General features: G+C 38.2%; 1 protein-coding gene and 1 long non-coding RNA gene across 4 annotated transcripts in view; one reads left to right on the plus strand and one right to left on the minus strand.

The window, feature by feature from the left end:
- Positions 1-14854, plus strand: part of LOC122238678 — a 39265-nt gene extending 24411 nt beyond the window's left edge. The window contains exon 6 of the long non-coding RNA XR_006217724.1: positions 14782-14854. This is a non-coding gene — a long non-coding RNA (uncharacterized LOC122238678). The remainder of the gene's footprint in view (positions 1-14781) is intronic.
- HMGN3 (high mobility group nucleosomal binding domain 3) overlaps positions 1-16735 on the minus strand; it is a 31901-nt gene that overhangs the window by 14801 nt on the left and 365 nt on the right. For 2 of the 3 annotated variants that reach the window (XM_042986704.1, XM_042986703.1), the window contains exon 1: positions 3616-3663. The exons of the other annotated variant lie outside the window; for it this stretch is intronic. In XM_042986704.1, the coding sequence (XP_042842638.1) occupies positions 3616-3648 (33 nt within the window). In that variant the 5' untranslated portion in view covers positions 3649-3663. Of the gene's footprint in view, positions 1-3615; positions 3664-16735 lie in introns of those variants that run through there. 3 annotated transcript variants of the gene reach the window in all.

Consider the following 16735-nt stretch of genomic DNA (forward strand, 5'->3'; position numbering starts at 1 on the left):
TTGGATCTGAAGAATTCCAAGACAGAGGGGTTCTCAAATCATTTCCCAGGACAGAGCAAACTTATGCTAATCCAGTTTGAACCCAGAACCCATGGTCAAGAGAGTAAAGAACCATGGTCAAACAAAAAGGTCTCATTCACATATGTGAAGCTCCTTCAGCACCCAAGAGGCAAAGGTACTGAACTGAGAGCCAGCAAGGCGGGGGGGGGGGGGGGGGGCAGACATACACAGTGGCCTGATGCAAGGCCCAGCAGAGACTCTAGGAAGTTTGGAGTACCAGTGAGTGCTGATTTGAGGGCAAGGCAGCAGGATGGTGGATCACTGAACACCTGGTGACCAGATGGGGACAGAGAATCGGCATTAGAAGGCCTGAACTTTGGCAAAAACCAACAGGTAGTTGAACATCTTTGAATTCAAAATTCTGAAAATAAAAGTAGACTCATTGAAATTAAAAAAAAAAAAAACAAAAAACAAACAACCTCTCAAAACAAACTCTAGACCAGGGACAGAAGAAATAGTAAATTGTCAGAGAGTGCTGAGGAATTAGCCCAGAATGCAACAAAGAGCAATAAAGGAATAAACAATACGCAAGAGAGGACAGCAGATATGGTGGTTAATTGAGAAGCTCCAAATATACTTAACAGACATTTCAGAGGCCAGGAACAGAGGTACTAGAAGGAAGGCAAAGACAGGGTGGCTGAGAATTTTCCCAAATTAAAGTCATAAGTCTCCAGGTTGAAAGCTTATGACAAGGAACAAAGTAGAAACAAAACAAATGGATACCATGAAACATGTTGTAGTAAAACTGTAGTAAAGTGAGAAAAATCTTAGAAGTTATCGGAGTAAGGGGTGCCTGGGTGGCTGTTGGTTAAGCATCTGACTCTTGGTTTTGGCTCAGGTCATGATCTGGTGTTCCATGAGATTGAGCCCTGTGTTGGGCTCTGTGCTGACAGCATGGAGCCTGCTTGGGATTCTCTCTCTCCTCTGCTCTCTCTACCTCTTCCCTGCATGCATGCTCTCTTTCTCTCAAAATAAATAAATAAACATTTAAAAAACATAAGTTATCAGAGTTAAAAGATGGATTATCTACAAAGAATTACTTTTACCAGCAAATACAAGTTTAAGAAAATATGAAGTAAGGTTCAAGTAGTTGAGGCTAACTGTCAACCTAGAACTTTATATCCAGCTATCACTTAAGAATGAAGGAAAACAGGGGTGCCTGGGTGTCTCAGTCAGTTAAGCATCTGACTCCTGATTCTGGCCCAGGTCATGATCTCACGATTCTTGAGTATGAGCCCTAAATCAGGCTCTGCACTGCTTGCGAGCCTCTCTTTCTGCCCTTCCCCCACTCATGTTTCTCTCTCTCTCTCTCTCTGAAAATAAATAAACTTAAAAAAAAAAGAATGAAGGAAAAATAAAGACAACTCATAACATGAATACTTAAGAGACTTTGCCATCAGCAGAGCATTTCAATAAGGAACTGTTAGTAAAGAATCAAATTCAGTAATAAGAAAAATGAATTCAGATGAAAAAGTATGTAAGAAGTAATGTATAAAATACTGGCAAATCCAATTAACTATTACTTGTAAATAATACCTGTTTTTTTGTGTTTAAAAACATTTCCCTAGAAATCCTAAACCAGTGCTGTCCTATAGAAATATAACATTTAATTCCAGATTTTCTGATAGCCACATTAAAAAAGCAAAAAGAAATAGATGAAATTAATTTTAATATTTTATTTAACTGAATCTATCTAAAATTTTATCACCTCAACATGTAATCAATTTACAAATTATTAATGAGATATTTCACAAAGTTTTAACACTAAATCTGCAAAATGCAGCACGTACTTGACACTTAACAGCATACCCCATGCAAGTGTTAGGTTCTCACCTATCTATATTTGGAGTTCAAGTATATAGTAGTTTCACACATCTGGGTTGTCCCAAACATATTTAAATTGTTCCAATAACTGTATCTAATACAAATTTTGAATTTAAGTTAAAATTGAAATTTAAAAGATTCACCTTCTTCTTTTTAAAGAGTGCTTAATTGGGGCGCCTGGGTGGCTCAGTCGGTTAAGCGACTGACTTCGGCTCAGGTCATATCTCACAGTCCATGAGTTCGAGCCCCGCATCGGGCTCTGTGCTGACAGCTCAGAGCCTGGAGCCTGCTTCAGATTCTGTGTCTCCCTCTCTCTCTGACCCTCCCTCGTTCATGCTCTGTCTCTCTCTGTCTCAAAAATAAATAAACATAAAAAAAAAAAAAGAGTGCTTAATTTCCTTACAAAGCTAGTGACTACCATACTGGATGGCACAGTTCTAGACCATAATAACCACAAAAAACGAGAGGAGGATGAACAGATGAGAAGGTAAAGCATGCTAGGGTCCTGGTTTTATTCTGGAGGATGATACAGTCACAGAATCATTTAGATTTGCTAAAATAAAATTTAAAGATAGCCATTAAAATTTAACGTAAGAAACAGGATCTATAAACTTCCAAATCAAGAGGAGTGAAATTAAGCAATTATTATGTCAATAAGGAAGGAAGGAAAAAAACAAATGATAAAAAAAAAACACCCCACAAAATAAGTCATTAGAAAAAGTCCAAACACATTAGTAATCACAATATACCTAAACAAATTATACTTATCCATTATAATGTCAAGTGACAGGAAAAAACAGAATAATATATGCTTATGACTACACTTTTACAAATTTTAAAACATGCACCAGTCAATACGAAGGATTTATATATGACATATGTACCATAAAAGTATAAAATCATAGACTAGAAGGATACACAACAAATTCATGATAATGGTTACCTCTAGGGAGGCTGATAATGGAAGGAGACCAAGGGGGGGGGTGGTTCTAAGGAAAACTGAACTTTACCTGCAACATTTTATTTTATTAAAAAGAAACCTGAAGCAAAATGATAACATTAAAATGTGTGAATTTGAGAGGTGGGTAAATGAGTATATTATTTTCTGGATCTTTCTGTATTTAAATTTTTCTCAAATAAAAATATTACCAATAATGAGAGAAAAAAAAGACTAGAGGCAAACTTGTTCCACTAAGTCTAGTTTAACAGGGCCCTCACACAAATTCCATGACTAGGTTTACTCACAGCATTTTCTGCATTTCTTAAATGGCTTATAAACCTGGCTTATATACTGCCTCTTCCTTTTCTGTTCAAGACATATTCCGGGGCTCCTGCGCTCAGTCTGTGAAGTGTCCGACTTCAGCTCAGGTCATGATCTTGTGGTCCGTGAGTTTGAGCCCCACCTCAGGCTCTGTGCTGACAGCTCAGAGCCTGGAGTCTGCTTTGGATTCTGTGTCTCCCTCTCTCTCTGCTCCTCCCCTGCTCACACTCTGTGTCTCTCTCTCTCAAAAATAAACAAACATCAAAAAAAAAATTTTTTAAAGACATATCATTCATAATTGTTTCATCTTATATGAAGGCTCTGGAGTGGGGCAAGATGGGAAGCCAAGGGCACTACCACAAGGATGCAGAGCTCTCCTTGGGCTAGCGTAGGAGAGCTGACGGGGAGCACAGATTCCTTCGGCAGCTGACCAACTGTTCCATCCCCATTCTTTCTTTACTCGGACATACCTCAGCCCCGCCCCTGAGGATACAAAAATGCATTGAGGGGACACAACTGCATTTTCTGGAAGACTAAACAGGACCAGCAGTCCTTTTAGGAAACCAAGAAAAGAAACTTGGAATTTTTATCCCACAGACAATCCATAAGGAATCAACAGGCAAAAACTCCCCAACTGCCGAGTTTCTCTTCCAGTAAATAGCAGTTACCACTGGACTGAAAGGCACCGGTGGTGGCAGTGGTCAGAAGCCAAATTTTCTCTCTCCAAACTCAGGAAGATATCAGAGAAGATGGGAAATTCCTTATACCCTTCAACAGTTGCTTGGGAACAGTTCAAACAGCATGAGCCTGTGGACTTCTCACAGCAGAGAGATATGGAGGGTGTGGCAGATGGCTGGACGTGGTGAGGCTAGTACCCGGCTTGTGCCATGTTTCTTCTAAGCTACACAAGAGAAGAAAGGGGAGGGCTCGGGAGTCTCAGCAACAAATGCTGGGCCTTATGTCAAAGTTCCAAAAAGTCTTAATGATTGGTAAGTGTCGGCTCTCAGAGATTTTCTTCTAAGACTGAGAGACAAGAGCTATTGCTTTATAAGTGCACTACCTGAGAGCCTACAGTATCTGTGCAATTCAAGCAATCATTTTCCAGCAGCCACAGAACAAATCCAGTCTCAACTCCTGGGTTGTCCATGCCAATGCAGGAAATTAGGGAGCAGACGTAACAGTGCAAATAAACCAGTAATTACTTCTTTTAACCCAGGAAAGGTATTACTTTGAGGTGATTCTTCTCTAACTTGCTGGCCAGTATTTCTTTTTTAAAGTTTATTTTTTGAGAGAGAGAGAGAGAGACAGAGTGCGAGCGGGGGATGGGCAGAGAAAGGGGGACAAAGGATCAGAAGCAGGCTCTGCGTGGACAGCAGAGAGACAGATGTGGGGCTCAAACTCATGAATCCTAGATCATGGTCTGAGCTTAACCTACTGACGGTTAACCTACTGAGCCACCCAGGCACCTGGCCAGTATTTTTTTTTTTTTTAATCTCTTTATCAAAATTTCTTTAAAAATTAATTTTATGTTTTTTGTTATAAACCTAAAGCTACAGGAAAGAAGCAGTCTAATAGTGAGCTGGTTAGCAGAGGAAATTCTGGGACAAAAAATCCAAGTAATCCACCCAGAGAAATGTGCCCATAACTAACTCTTATCACTCTTCAGCTAAAATGAACACAGAACTCAACTTTTTAACACAGTATGAATTCCCCCCCCTCCTCAAATGGGGGCAATGCCCATGAAATTCTGGAGGTTTTTTAAAATAACAGGTAGTTCTCTTAAATTCAAATATTCCTATGACATATGAAACAGATACTAAAATATTGATTCAAAGCCACAAGGTCACTATTTAACATTAGCATGATTGTTTTTCATTCATCCCGTAGGCCTATGTTTGGGATCCTCCAATACTTCACTGCTTTGTAAAATAATCTTTAAAAACCCAATACTTACAATTGAGAGATCATTTTAAGAGGATTAATAATCAAACTAATATTACATTTCTCTGCTACCTCCTTCCTTGCTTATGCCTGTTAATTTCATCAACTTATATAAATCCAAATTGCAGTTATTAATGTCATGTCAGGCTAGTATGTCTTCCCCAAATTTTATTTTGTTGTTAGAGATAAAAATAATTGAGTTAAAAACTCTGCTTTAGAAGACTTTGGATGAACTGAAATAAATAGCAACTATCTCTTTTCTGAGGGATACTTTTAGGAAAAATATCTCACATTGTATTCAGGTACAAAAGATAACCAAAAATAAAGAATAAGCCATGTTCTAGGATGTTCAGTGAAATTTTATTAGCATATATATATATATATATATATATATGTAATGCAATAACGGAAGTATATCTTCAATGAAATAGTCTTAAATATTTCACACATCTCCTTGGTCTTTTCTACCCGAGTTACGTTTTTCATGTGAGTTGTACTGCATCAATGGGAAAGCACTTGGTTGAAGTCAGAAGCCTGAATTCCAGTGTGGCTCACATCTCACTTCCCTCTGCCCAAGTTTCTTCATGAGTACAAGTGAAAGAGACAAGGGACCAAGAGGAATAATAATAATAATAAACAATGTATACTGCACTTATGTGCAAGGCAATGATCTAAATGTTTTAAATCTCACCACAATCCTGTGAAGTTGGTAAACTAGCATCATGTCCATTTTATAAATGAGGAATTGAGACCAGAGAGGTTAAGTAACTTGCTCCAGATTACCCAGCTGGTAAACTTGCCTGTAAGTGAAGACCTGGGATTTAAACCGAAGTAGGCTGGTTCAGAGTTCATTCTCTCTCTCTCTCTCTCTCTCTTTTTAAGTAGGCTCTATGCCCAGCATGGAGCCCAATGTGGGCCTTGAACTCATGATCCTGAGATGGAGACCTGAGCTGAGATCAAGAATCGGACGCTTAACTGATGAACAACCCAGGTGTCCTCAGAGTTCATTCCCTTAACTACTACAACACACAGACTGATTTGTTAGTTTTCCGAATTTAAAAATTAGGTGCAGATCTCGGATGCTAGAAGAGCAAAGGGTTTCCAGATTGGGAAATATCTTAATCTATAGATGTAGCCAACAAACACATAATATGTAGTGGAGTGTTTCCTACTCCCCCCTCACTGGTGAGCCTCTTGGAATAACAATAAACAATGTCCCATTTAAAAATACCGTATGTTGAGATGCACATAAATGTACTATTCTGGGTTTCTAAATGGTTACATACACAGATAAAAGTATTTTTATCTATTAAAACAATCAATTTTTGTAGAACTTTACATTTTTCTTTTTTCTTTTAATGTCTTTATTTCTTTTTGAGACAGAGAGAGACAGAGCATTAGCAAGGGAGGGGCAGAGAGAGAGGGAGACACAGAATCTGAAGCAGGCTCCAGGCTCTGAGCTGTCTGCACAGTGCCTGATGTGGGGCTCAAACTCACGGACTGTGAGATCATGACCTAAGCTGAAGTCGGTGGCTCAATCGAATGAGCCACCCAGGTGCCCCGCACTTTACATTTTTCAATGTACTTTTACATTGTTGTTGTATTTGGTCCTCTCAATAGCATGGGAATACAGAGGTGTGACCTTAATATTCCCATTTTACAGATGAAAAGTAGAAGTTCAAAGAGTCAAGTGACTTTCCCCTTCTAAAGAGTGGTGGAGTCCACACTACACCCAAGTCTTCCAACTTTTATACCAGGGATCTTTCCAGATGGTTACTTTATTTTCCTATTTGCGCTGGTATGAATTAATTTCTAGCAAATGGTAAGCACAGTTACGATGTCCTTGTATTTTTGCAAAATTAATCAGCTAGCTCTGATGTGACTGACCTGTGGCCACAAAAAAGGGGGATAATAAAATTAAAAATTATAACTAAAAGGTAAAGGAAAGCCATGAGACGTAGAAAGAATAGAATGTATTATATGGAATGTAGAACTTCAGAAGGAGCCTTCAAAGCTTCACATTTTGACCACCTCAAATCTTTGGTATGTTTATCGCCCACATACACCACGCTTAATACTCATGATTTCCTACAAAATAGAATTCTGCCCAGTATTGTAAAAAAAAAAAACAAAACAAAACACAGCTTATATCCACAAAGAAAAAAAGAGAGAGAAAGAGAAAAAAAGAAAAATAAATATGGAACCCAGGGTAGACTTTGTATTTATCTTTGCATGGGGTCACATAATCAAATTATAATTTTAAACTAATATCACTTTATAGTATACCTTTTAAAAACAAATTTTGTGGGGAGCCTGGGTGGCTTGGTTGGTTGAGCCTCTAACTTCAGCTCAGGTCATGATCTCATAGTTAGTGAGCATGGAGCCTGCTTGGGATTCATTCTCTCTCTCTCTCTCTCTCTCTCTCTCTCTCTCTCTCTCTTCCTTTCCCTCTTCTCCTTCCCTGCTTGCACTCTGTCTCTCTCTCTCTCAAAAATAAACAAACATTAAATTAAAAAAATAAATGTTGTGATTAAACATTAAATAATTGGTAAACCAGAACTCTGAAATAAAAATCCATTCAGTCCTAGGTTCAATAGATTTTCCAAATTATAAAGCTTTTATTCTATTCGAAGAGTTCCCAAAACAAAAGCACCGGCTCATTTTTTAAACGCAATGCTTAAGTAATGGTAATGTAATATTTACGTTGCAACCTCTCAATATATTGTATAATATGCAAGTGTACTTATGTGTTTCTGATCACAGGGGACTATCTCTATTAGCCTATATAGAACAAATTAATGAAGACAATATATCTTGGAAATAGTAAATCCAGCAGTTTGTTGTAATTTGAAGAAACACTGAGTCTTAGACTTTCAACACTCAAAGATATTAATACTGGGGTGAGGAAATTGTGCATGTATACATATATATCTTGTATATGGCTCTACAGTCTATTAGTTACTGGCATACCAGAAGCCTTCACGATAATGTATGTGCCTCTCTCAGAAGCAGAGGCCTGACCCTGAGGCCAACCTTAGGGCATGATCATAAATAATAAATACTTCTTGGGTAACTTGTACTGGCACCTAGAAAAAATGGCCATCAGCCTATGTCTATTAATAAAGACAACATTTTAATCAAAGGAACATTTACGTATTTATATAACTCTTGATTTTTCCTTGTTTCATTCATTGGGCATCTTCGTTTAAGTAAAACTACATGAGGTTCCTAGATATAAACATTTATGGGACGTATTGTGGTGTAATGGTTAAGAGCAAAATTCTTGGGTAAAGAGGGTTGGGTTAGAATTCCTGGATCTATTACCTCCTAGCTGTGTGACCTAGGGGGAATTCCTTATTCTTACTAAATCCCAATATTCTCTTCTGTGTATGAGAAAGGCCGTAGGGCTCGGCGGTTAAAAGCACAGGCTTTGGAGCCAGACTGCCAGGACTGCAATCCCAGCTGGGCCATTTCTTATCAAGGGGGACTTCTGTGAGACCACAGTCTGAAGAGTACATACCTTACTGGGTGGTTGGGAGGGTTAGGTTCATTAATGCAGAGTGCTCAGAACAGTGCCTGAATTCCAGAAAGCCATCTAAATGTTAGTTATCGTGGCTGTCGTTACCATATCTGTGAGATGAGAATAGCCTCACATAACTGTTGTGAGAATAACATGAAATAATATGAAATTACACCATAATACTTCCCATATATGTTTGTTTCTAGTAGCTTCACATACTTGGGTTTAAACTAATGAATGTAAAGCATATAAAAGCTAAGGTCTGGTACATCCAGGCATTTAATAAATGGTAGCTACTTAAATTTTAATAGTAATAAATGTATTTATATGTTGTTACTGCTGTGTTTCCCTTGAAATATTAAATTTGCAACTCATTTTGAAATTTAAAACTGTTTTTTCTATTTCCCGACTTCTGAATAGTGTATCATTTACTTTAAGTGTGATCAAATATGCATCTGCCTTAGGCATCTCTAAATGGCCATTTCTGAATGTGTCCACAAGATATAATAACACTGGACTCAATAAATACCATGACCAGGAACCAATACTTGATCTGACTGAACTCTTCTAAGAATACAGTGAAATGTACAAAAAATAAGCAGCCAGTGAAAAAGGAATTCAACATTTTGATTTGGTTTGTTATCTTCAACACTGATTTTTAAATTACTCAGGAGACTAACATCATATTTCAACATACTAGGTACTGTGAAAGCAGACAGCTTAAATGGTGTTTATTTCAGTCACCATTTCCAAATTGTACCCTGCAGGAAAGTGGAATATATTTAACTTGGGTATAAACAAAAGCAGTGTTTTAGGTGGAAAGTATAGGAAAAGAGGATCACTTGATAACTGATTTGCCAAGGGAATTTTAATGTTATATGGAGATATTTTTAAACATATTTTTTCTTTGAGAAAACACAACCCTGTAAAAATGCACCAGATTAAAGCTTATGTTCCTTCAAAAACACTACATTTGTTATTCAGTTGTTGAACATCTATTTCTGTAACTGCAGTTAATTAAACTGTGCGATCTACCTGTTCCCTATCCACGCTGTGTGCCATTTTATCCTCCTACCAAATGGAAGCATGGTGCTTATTTATTATTATTTCACTGTAGTTCTCTGAATAATTGAAAATATCATTATCACAATAACGAACACCCCATGTGTTTTACACATGGCAAGTGCTATGCGAAGTACTCTGCATTCACAATCTCATTTAATTTCTCCAACAACCCAATGAGGTAAAGCATATTTGTATCCCAGTTTGATAGACAAGAAAACTGAGTCTTAGAGAATTAGGAACTTAGAAGTTTAGGGGGAAGTGAAGTAATGTGCCCTAAATCATACAGCCAGTAAACGGTACATGTCAGAACCCTACTGGACTACCTCCTCAACAAACATATGAAATAATTAAACTTACTACTTTCTTCCCTTGGCAATGATTCACTCATGCACTTGTTCAACAAATAGTTATACTACTTGTGCTAGGTGCACGGGATATGAGAAACATCAGAGCCATCAAATATTTCACAGTCAAGTCAAATTAGGAAGATTACAAAGTTAAATCTAAATTAGGTAATCAAACCATGTGTCCCAATTTAGAAACATGGTGCTTGTCAGACAACTACCTTTAAAATAGAAGAGAGTAAAAAAATAAAAATAAAAATACAAGACAGTAGTTAAAAGAAAGGCACTAATGAGGGAGGGTAGTTACTGCATACAATCTAATCTCAACTGTTAACAGGCCTTGAATTTAACTTCCTCATATTTCAAAGAAAGCAAGACTTCACAGAAAAACCAATGACAGATCACCTTTAATAACAAACTAGCACTGATCCTCTTGAGATTTAAAAAAAAAAAAACAAACCTATCACCTTCAACCCTTTTAACCAAACAATTTCTTGTCAGTATTTTTTCTCTGGACATGTGGTCTGGCCAAACCTTTCAATGCTTTTATCTTTTCTTGTGGCTCATTATCATTTCTTGCCATAAATTATAAATATTTACATATGTATACTACCTACCCTATCAGACTAAAGGATCCTTAAAAATAGGGGCATTTACTCATTCACTTCAAAAAGGGTTGGAAAAAAATCCAATTCACTTATTCTCCCAACATGATGATACTTTGCATAAAGATGATACTCAATAAATGTTTATTTAACATGGAATGAGTGAATGAATGAATAAAATGTACAACTCTGCCATTTTGGAGCCTTTACTCAAACATAGGTACCATCTCAATATTAACTCAATTAAACTCAGTAAGCATCTGGATGGCACACTACCTGTAGTTAGACCCTTTCATATTCATACTGGAGACCTCAGTATGTTAAAAAGGCTATTCACCCCAAATTGATTTACAGATTCAATTCAATCCCTATTAAAGTCAAGGGAGGTATTTTTGTAGAAGTTTATAAGCTGATTCTAAAATTTATATGGAAATGCAAAGAATACAATAGACACAACAATTCTGAAAAAGAAGAAAGCTGGAGGACTGACACTACCAGATTTCAAATCTTACTCTAAAACCATAGTAAGCAAGATAATGCAGTACTGATCTAAGGACAGGCATATAGACAATGGAATATCACTGACAGCCTAGAAAGAAACCTTTACATTTAAGATGAACCGATTTTCCACCAGAGTACCTAAGCAATTTAGTGGCAAACGAACAGTCTTTTCAACAACTGGTGCTGGGAAAACTGGCTATCAACATGCCAAAAAATAAAAAAAGAGAGAGAGAAAGAGAGTTTAAACCCTTATCTCACACTAGGTACAATATTAACTCAAAGTGGATCATAGAACCAAATATAAGAGCTAAAACTATAAAGCTTTATGAGAAAATAATTGTGACTCTGGATTAGGCAAAGATTTATTAAACATGACACTAAATGGATTTATCAAAATTAAAAAAACATCTGTTTTTCCAAATTTTAAAAAGCCACAGATTGGAAGAAAATATCTACAAATCACATAGCTGATAAAGGTCCTGTGTTAGAACATTTAAAGAACTCTAACAACTCAATAAGAAACAACCCAATTAAAAACCGGGCAAAAATATCTGAATAGACATTTCACCTAAGACATACATTATGCTAGTAAGCACACAAAAAGATGCTCATCGTCATTAGTTATTATGGAGATACAAATTAAATTTATTAGAATGGCTATAAGCATAAAAAGTGACAATATCAGGAGCGCCTGGGTGGCTCAGTCGGTTGAGTGTCTGGCTTTGGCTCAGGTCATGATCTCACGGTTCAGGAGTTTGCCCGCATCAGGCTCACTGCTGTCAGCATGAAGCCTGCTTTGGATCCTCTGTCCCCCCTCTCTCTGACCCTCCCCCACTTTTACTCTCTCAAAAATAAATGCAAACCTTACAAAGAAAAAAACTAAAACTGACAATATCAGTGATGTTGAAACACTGGAACCCTCATCCATTGATGGTATGTATAATCACTTTGGAAGACAGTTTGGAAGTTACCTAAACGTTAAAAATAGACTTTCAAACCACCCACCAGTTCTACAGTTAGGAAAGTTCCCAGGACAGATGAAAATGTGCCCATGAAAGACTTATATATAAATATTCACAGCAGCGTTATTCATAATAACTAAAACCTGGAACAATCCAAATGTCCATCCATTTGTGAAAGGATGAACAATAGATGATCACTGGGCAACAGAAAAGAACGAAATACTGATTCATGCTAGAACACATATGGACCTCGGAAACATTATGTTGAAAGAAACCAGACACAAAAGACTACATATTGTTTGATTCCTTTTATGTAAAATTTCCAGAAAAGGCAAATCTCAGTAGATTCGTGGTTGCCTAGGACTGGGGTGGGAGCAGGGACTGGCTGTAAAAAACTTGAGAAACCTTTCTCCAGTGATGGAAATGGCTCAAAACTGGATTACGGTAATGTCATAAACTCTATAAATGTATGTAAAATTACTGATTTGCATAGATGAATGGACATTATGGGAAGTAGATCATACCTCCAATAAAGCTTTTTTTTTGTTTTTTTTTAGTGTTTATTTATTTTTGAGAGAGACAGAGACAGAATGCGAGTGGGTTAGGGGCAGAGAGAGAGACACACACAGAATCTGAAGCTGGCTCCAGGCTCTGAGCAGTCAGCACAGACCCCGATGCGGGGCTTGAACTCACGAGCTGTGAGATCATGACCTGAGCTGAAGTCAGACACTCAACCAACTGAGCCACCTAGGCGCCCCAAGCTTTTTTTTTTTTTTTTAAAGTAAATTATATTCCCATCCATATAGCCTGACTGCTGCTAGAGTGTCAGTACAATTCAGCACTTAGCAGTGATACTTCCAATCTTTTTTACCAGACTGGTTTTTTAAAAAATCACATCTCCTTATTCTTAATAATACACATTTCTTTGATTTCTAGCAAATCTAAACATTTCATCTATTTGGGTCTGCTAGTTTCTAAATATACATCTTTTCCATAAGGACATATGATACTCTTTTATATTTTTAAACTAGCAAACTTTTTTCGGTGATCTGTGGTACAAACATTTTTTCCCAGTTTTTCGTAAGTTTTTAGATTTTATTAACAATAGGTTTTTCTTTTTGTCATACAGAAATATTCATTTTCATGTAGTCACATTCATCTGTATTTTCACTTCCAGAGTCTGTCTCTGGTGTTTTGACATGTGATATTCTTTTGAAACAGTAATCAGAAACCTTGAATATTGTTAGTTAATCATCCTCCGTGCCAAGCCCAGCACTATCGGGCCTTTCTACTTTAAGAGAAGAAAACCCTAATTTCAAATTTCAAAGCTAGAGGCAGACAGCCTTTTCTTCCTTAAGCCTTTAAGTGTATAAAGAAACACGAATGTTTATACCCCGAATTCATGGACAAGTGCCTCATTAGAGAACTTCTGATGTGATACACTAGATATTTCCAATAGTTCTAGTGATAAAATAGTGGAAAAATAAAAAGAAGGATGTGAAAATGTGGTTGCTGTTGCTAATCATGCCAGGCTATGACTCTAGGCCTCACTGGCTGATGCCTCTTTGTAGGACATCATATCATCATATAACAACGTGACCAGTGTAGGCATTCATGGATGTCTGACCAGAACACTCTAGAACTCAGTCACTCATTATCTCACAACCACTGCATTCATGCATATTATCATTTTCCTTGCTATGTCACTCACTATTAATAGGTGGTGAATGACCCATCACCCATTAGGTAATAAATACAGGAAACTGAATTTCATTCTTATTTTACAAACTCAGAAGGAGATTTAATGCTAACGAAAGAATTCCTTATTGTTGAGTGCTTCAAAAAATTCTACAGCAGTTATAAAAAAAACCACCTATTTGGTTTAACATAGCTATAACTATCACACAAAGAGATAAAACAAAGATATGATTAAGAAATAAAAGAACATTTTGTATTAATGTGGATATTATGGCTTTTAAGTTGTATAGCTGGTTAAGAAATAATCAGAAGAGGCATTGAAATGCCTGATAACAGAAAATGACTGTTTTTCTCTGTATATATTTGAGTCCCACCCACCCTTGCAGGACCAGCCCAAATTCAACCTTTTTTCCCTATCAATTCTACAGCATTTAGAATCTATACCTATACTATATATTCTGGCACATATATACAGTCTTAACATTATTCAAGTGTTTAGTGCCTGTCACTCTTATCATCTTCAATGAATTAAATATAAGTTCCATGAGAGCAAACTATGTATCCCTACGACATTAAAGCAGTGGTAGGATTCCAGATCCTACACTACAGAACAGCCTAAACAGGTGTTCATTAAATAACTTTTCTTGATTTCTGGGAAAAGTTGAAAAAAAAGGGCCAAGATGGAGAAAAAAAAAGGTATTGTGGGGCACTTTCCTCAAATGTATTATAATGTAGAACAGGCAGTCCCTTTAGTCAAGAAAAATAATGTGGAGTAGTATGTAAATGCTTTAGCAGTTGCCCCAGCTTTACATACCTCAAAAAGCTAGGCACAGATTGTTTTCAGTTCTTCTCTTTGCATCCAGGCAGGCTTTACCTAAAGATAGTGCTTTCCAATGTAAGCTCCAACAAACTCCAGGATTCTATGAGGCAGCTCTAAGGTCTGACTGATAGATGGGATGGCCACGTTAGCTATGTTTAATTTGTGGCTGCTTCTTTTCAGGTATCAACTTTGGGCTCCAGGTATAAATGAAGAGCCTTCTTACTAATCAAGGACAGTTTTTCCATCTCTGAAGAATACTCTGATGTCCTGAGGGATGACATTCAGGTACTCGTACACAGGTTTGCCTCTAGTCCCAGGATGGCTGGCTAGCTTCTTCATAGGGGTGCTCCCTGCCTTCCAGGGAAATAAAACAATAACCAAAAGACAGTTCCTCTACTGTAATTCTTTTCTTCCCTACTGTTTCCTTTAGAAAGGTGGACAGCAAGGGAAGGTAAGAATGATTTCACCAATTCTGGCCCTTTAGCAACAAGGACTCCAGCACATCAGGGTCCATTATAATAATGGGTTTTGTGCATATCTAAGTTACCGTTCATTTAAATTTGTTAATAATTCTCAGGAAAGGGGAAGGCACCATTCACTCTGTAAGGATATGACTCTACTAGAATTCCCAACCCTGTCACTGAACCTCAGATAAAATGCTGAAAATAGTGGCATCATTTTAAATATCTAAGTTCTAGTAAAACAGGGCTAGAAAAACAATACTTTCATAAACATTAACTTTAAATAATGAATCTCAAATATCAGTAAATGCCATCCATTTTCTAGGGCTGAGAATCTCTGCATTTCCTAAATTCCTCTTCACCTACTGCCACTAAATGAAAAGAATGAGTGAATAATATTTGAAAGTAAGGACTCTGAACCTACAGTATCTAATTAAACCTTGGTTACTAGCAATTGGTTGGTGAAATGTTGGGTAACTCATGTCTCTAAGCCCTAGTTCAATGGGGTGTACTGAGGAGTAAATGAAATCATGCAAGCCAAATTCTTCCCACAATATGAAGCACATAGTATGTGCACGATAAACTCTAAGAAAAAAAACCACTTTCGTTATATTTGTTAAAAAGTGGAGGCAAGTTTCCACCAAATTCTTAGTAATGGTAGGTAAGAAAGCAAAACCTTCTGTATTTTTAAAACTTCAATATTTTAAAGTAACGCATTCATTTACACCAATCAGTCCACCGTTTTTAATTGATAATGCAGGATATTATTTGTAATTTTGCCTCAAATTTAATACACTCACTGGCTCACACTGCTGGCAGGCGGTGGGAGGGTGCAAAGCATTTTCTGAGAACAGCCGCCACACACCGGTTTTCTCAGGGTGGAGGCAAGCCTTCCCTTCCCTCCCCGGGACAATGACGGGGTCTGAGCCCGGCACCTACGGAAACGTGCGTCGCGGTGTGCGATACTTGGTGTCCGCGACCCGCGCGGAAGGGGACGTAATAGTCCAAAAGAAACCGAAGCCGAGACGAAAATGATCCCAGTTCCCGGTGAGCACCGAGGGACTTGGGAGCTCGCGCACCCCGCCTTGCCCGACTGAGTGTGGGCTTGGGTCGCCAGAGTGGACCCGGTGGCCCCTGCCCTTGGCAGCCAGAGTGGGCGCCACTGGCGCCGTCCCGTCCGGTGCGTGGCTAACTCCGCCGCTCCCGCCGCGAACTGCGGGCAGGTCCCGGCAGCCCGGCCCCGCCTGCGCCGTCCCCAGCCCTGATTGACACTGGAGTTGGTACATACGGGTCTGCAGCGGAGGCGAGCAGGGGGGTGAGTGCTATTTTAAACATGGCTTTCCCTCTCTCTTGGCCTCAGAGCCAACGCGGCGCGCCCAGCCGTGGGCTAGGCCCACCTGGGAATAACCCCAACATCTGCCCGACTTATTTATTTTTTTCGATCTCTCTATGCATGGACTTGTTTTCCCCCAATCACTGCTTTTCCACAACCCGGCAGTTTCAAAGAGGAAACTCCCCTCCTGGAAAGGGGAATGGAAAGCGCTTTTGCTTCTTCTTGTTAGAAGGTGGAAACCATTCCAGTTACCAGGAGTTCAAAAAAGAAGGGAAGCGGCGTCGCTGGAGAGAAAGTAACATTCAGAAATCCTTGGGGACCGAGGGAGGAAGGGAGGGAA

The sequence above is a fragment of the Panthera tigris genome, chromosome B2 (assembly GCF_018350195.1).
Source record: "Panthera tigris isolate Pti1 chromosome B2, P.tigris_Pti1_mat1.1, whole genome shotgun sequence".
In the NCBI taxonomy this organism is placed as follows: domain Eukaryota; kingdom Metazoa; phylum Chordata; class Mammalia; order Carnivora; family Felidae; genus Panthera; species Panthera tigris.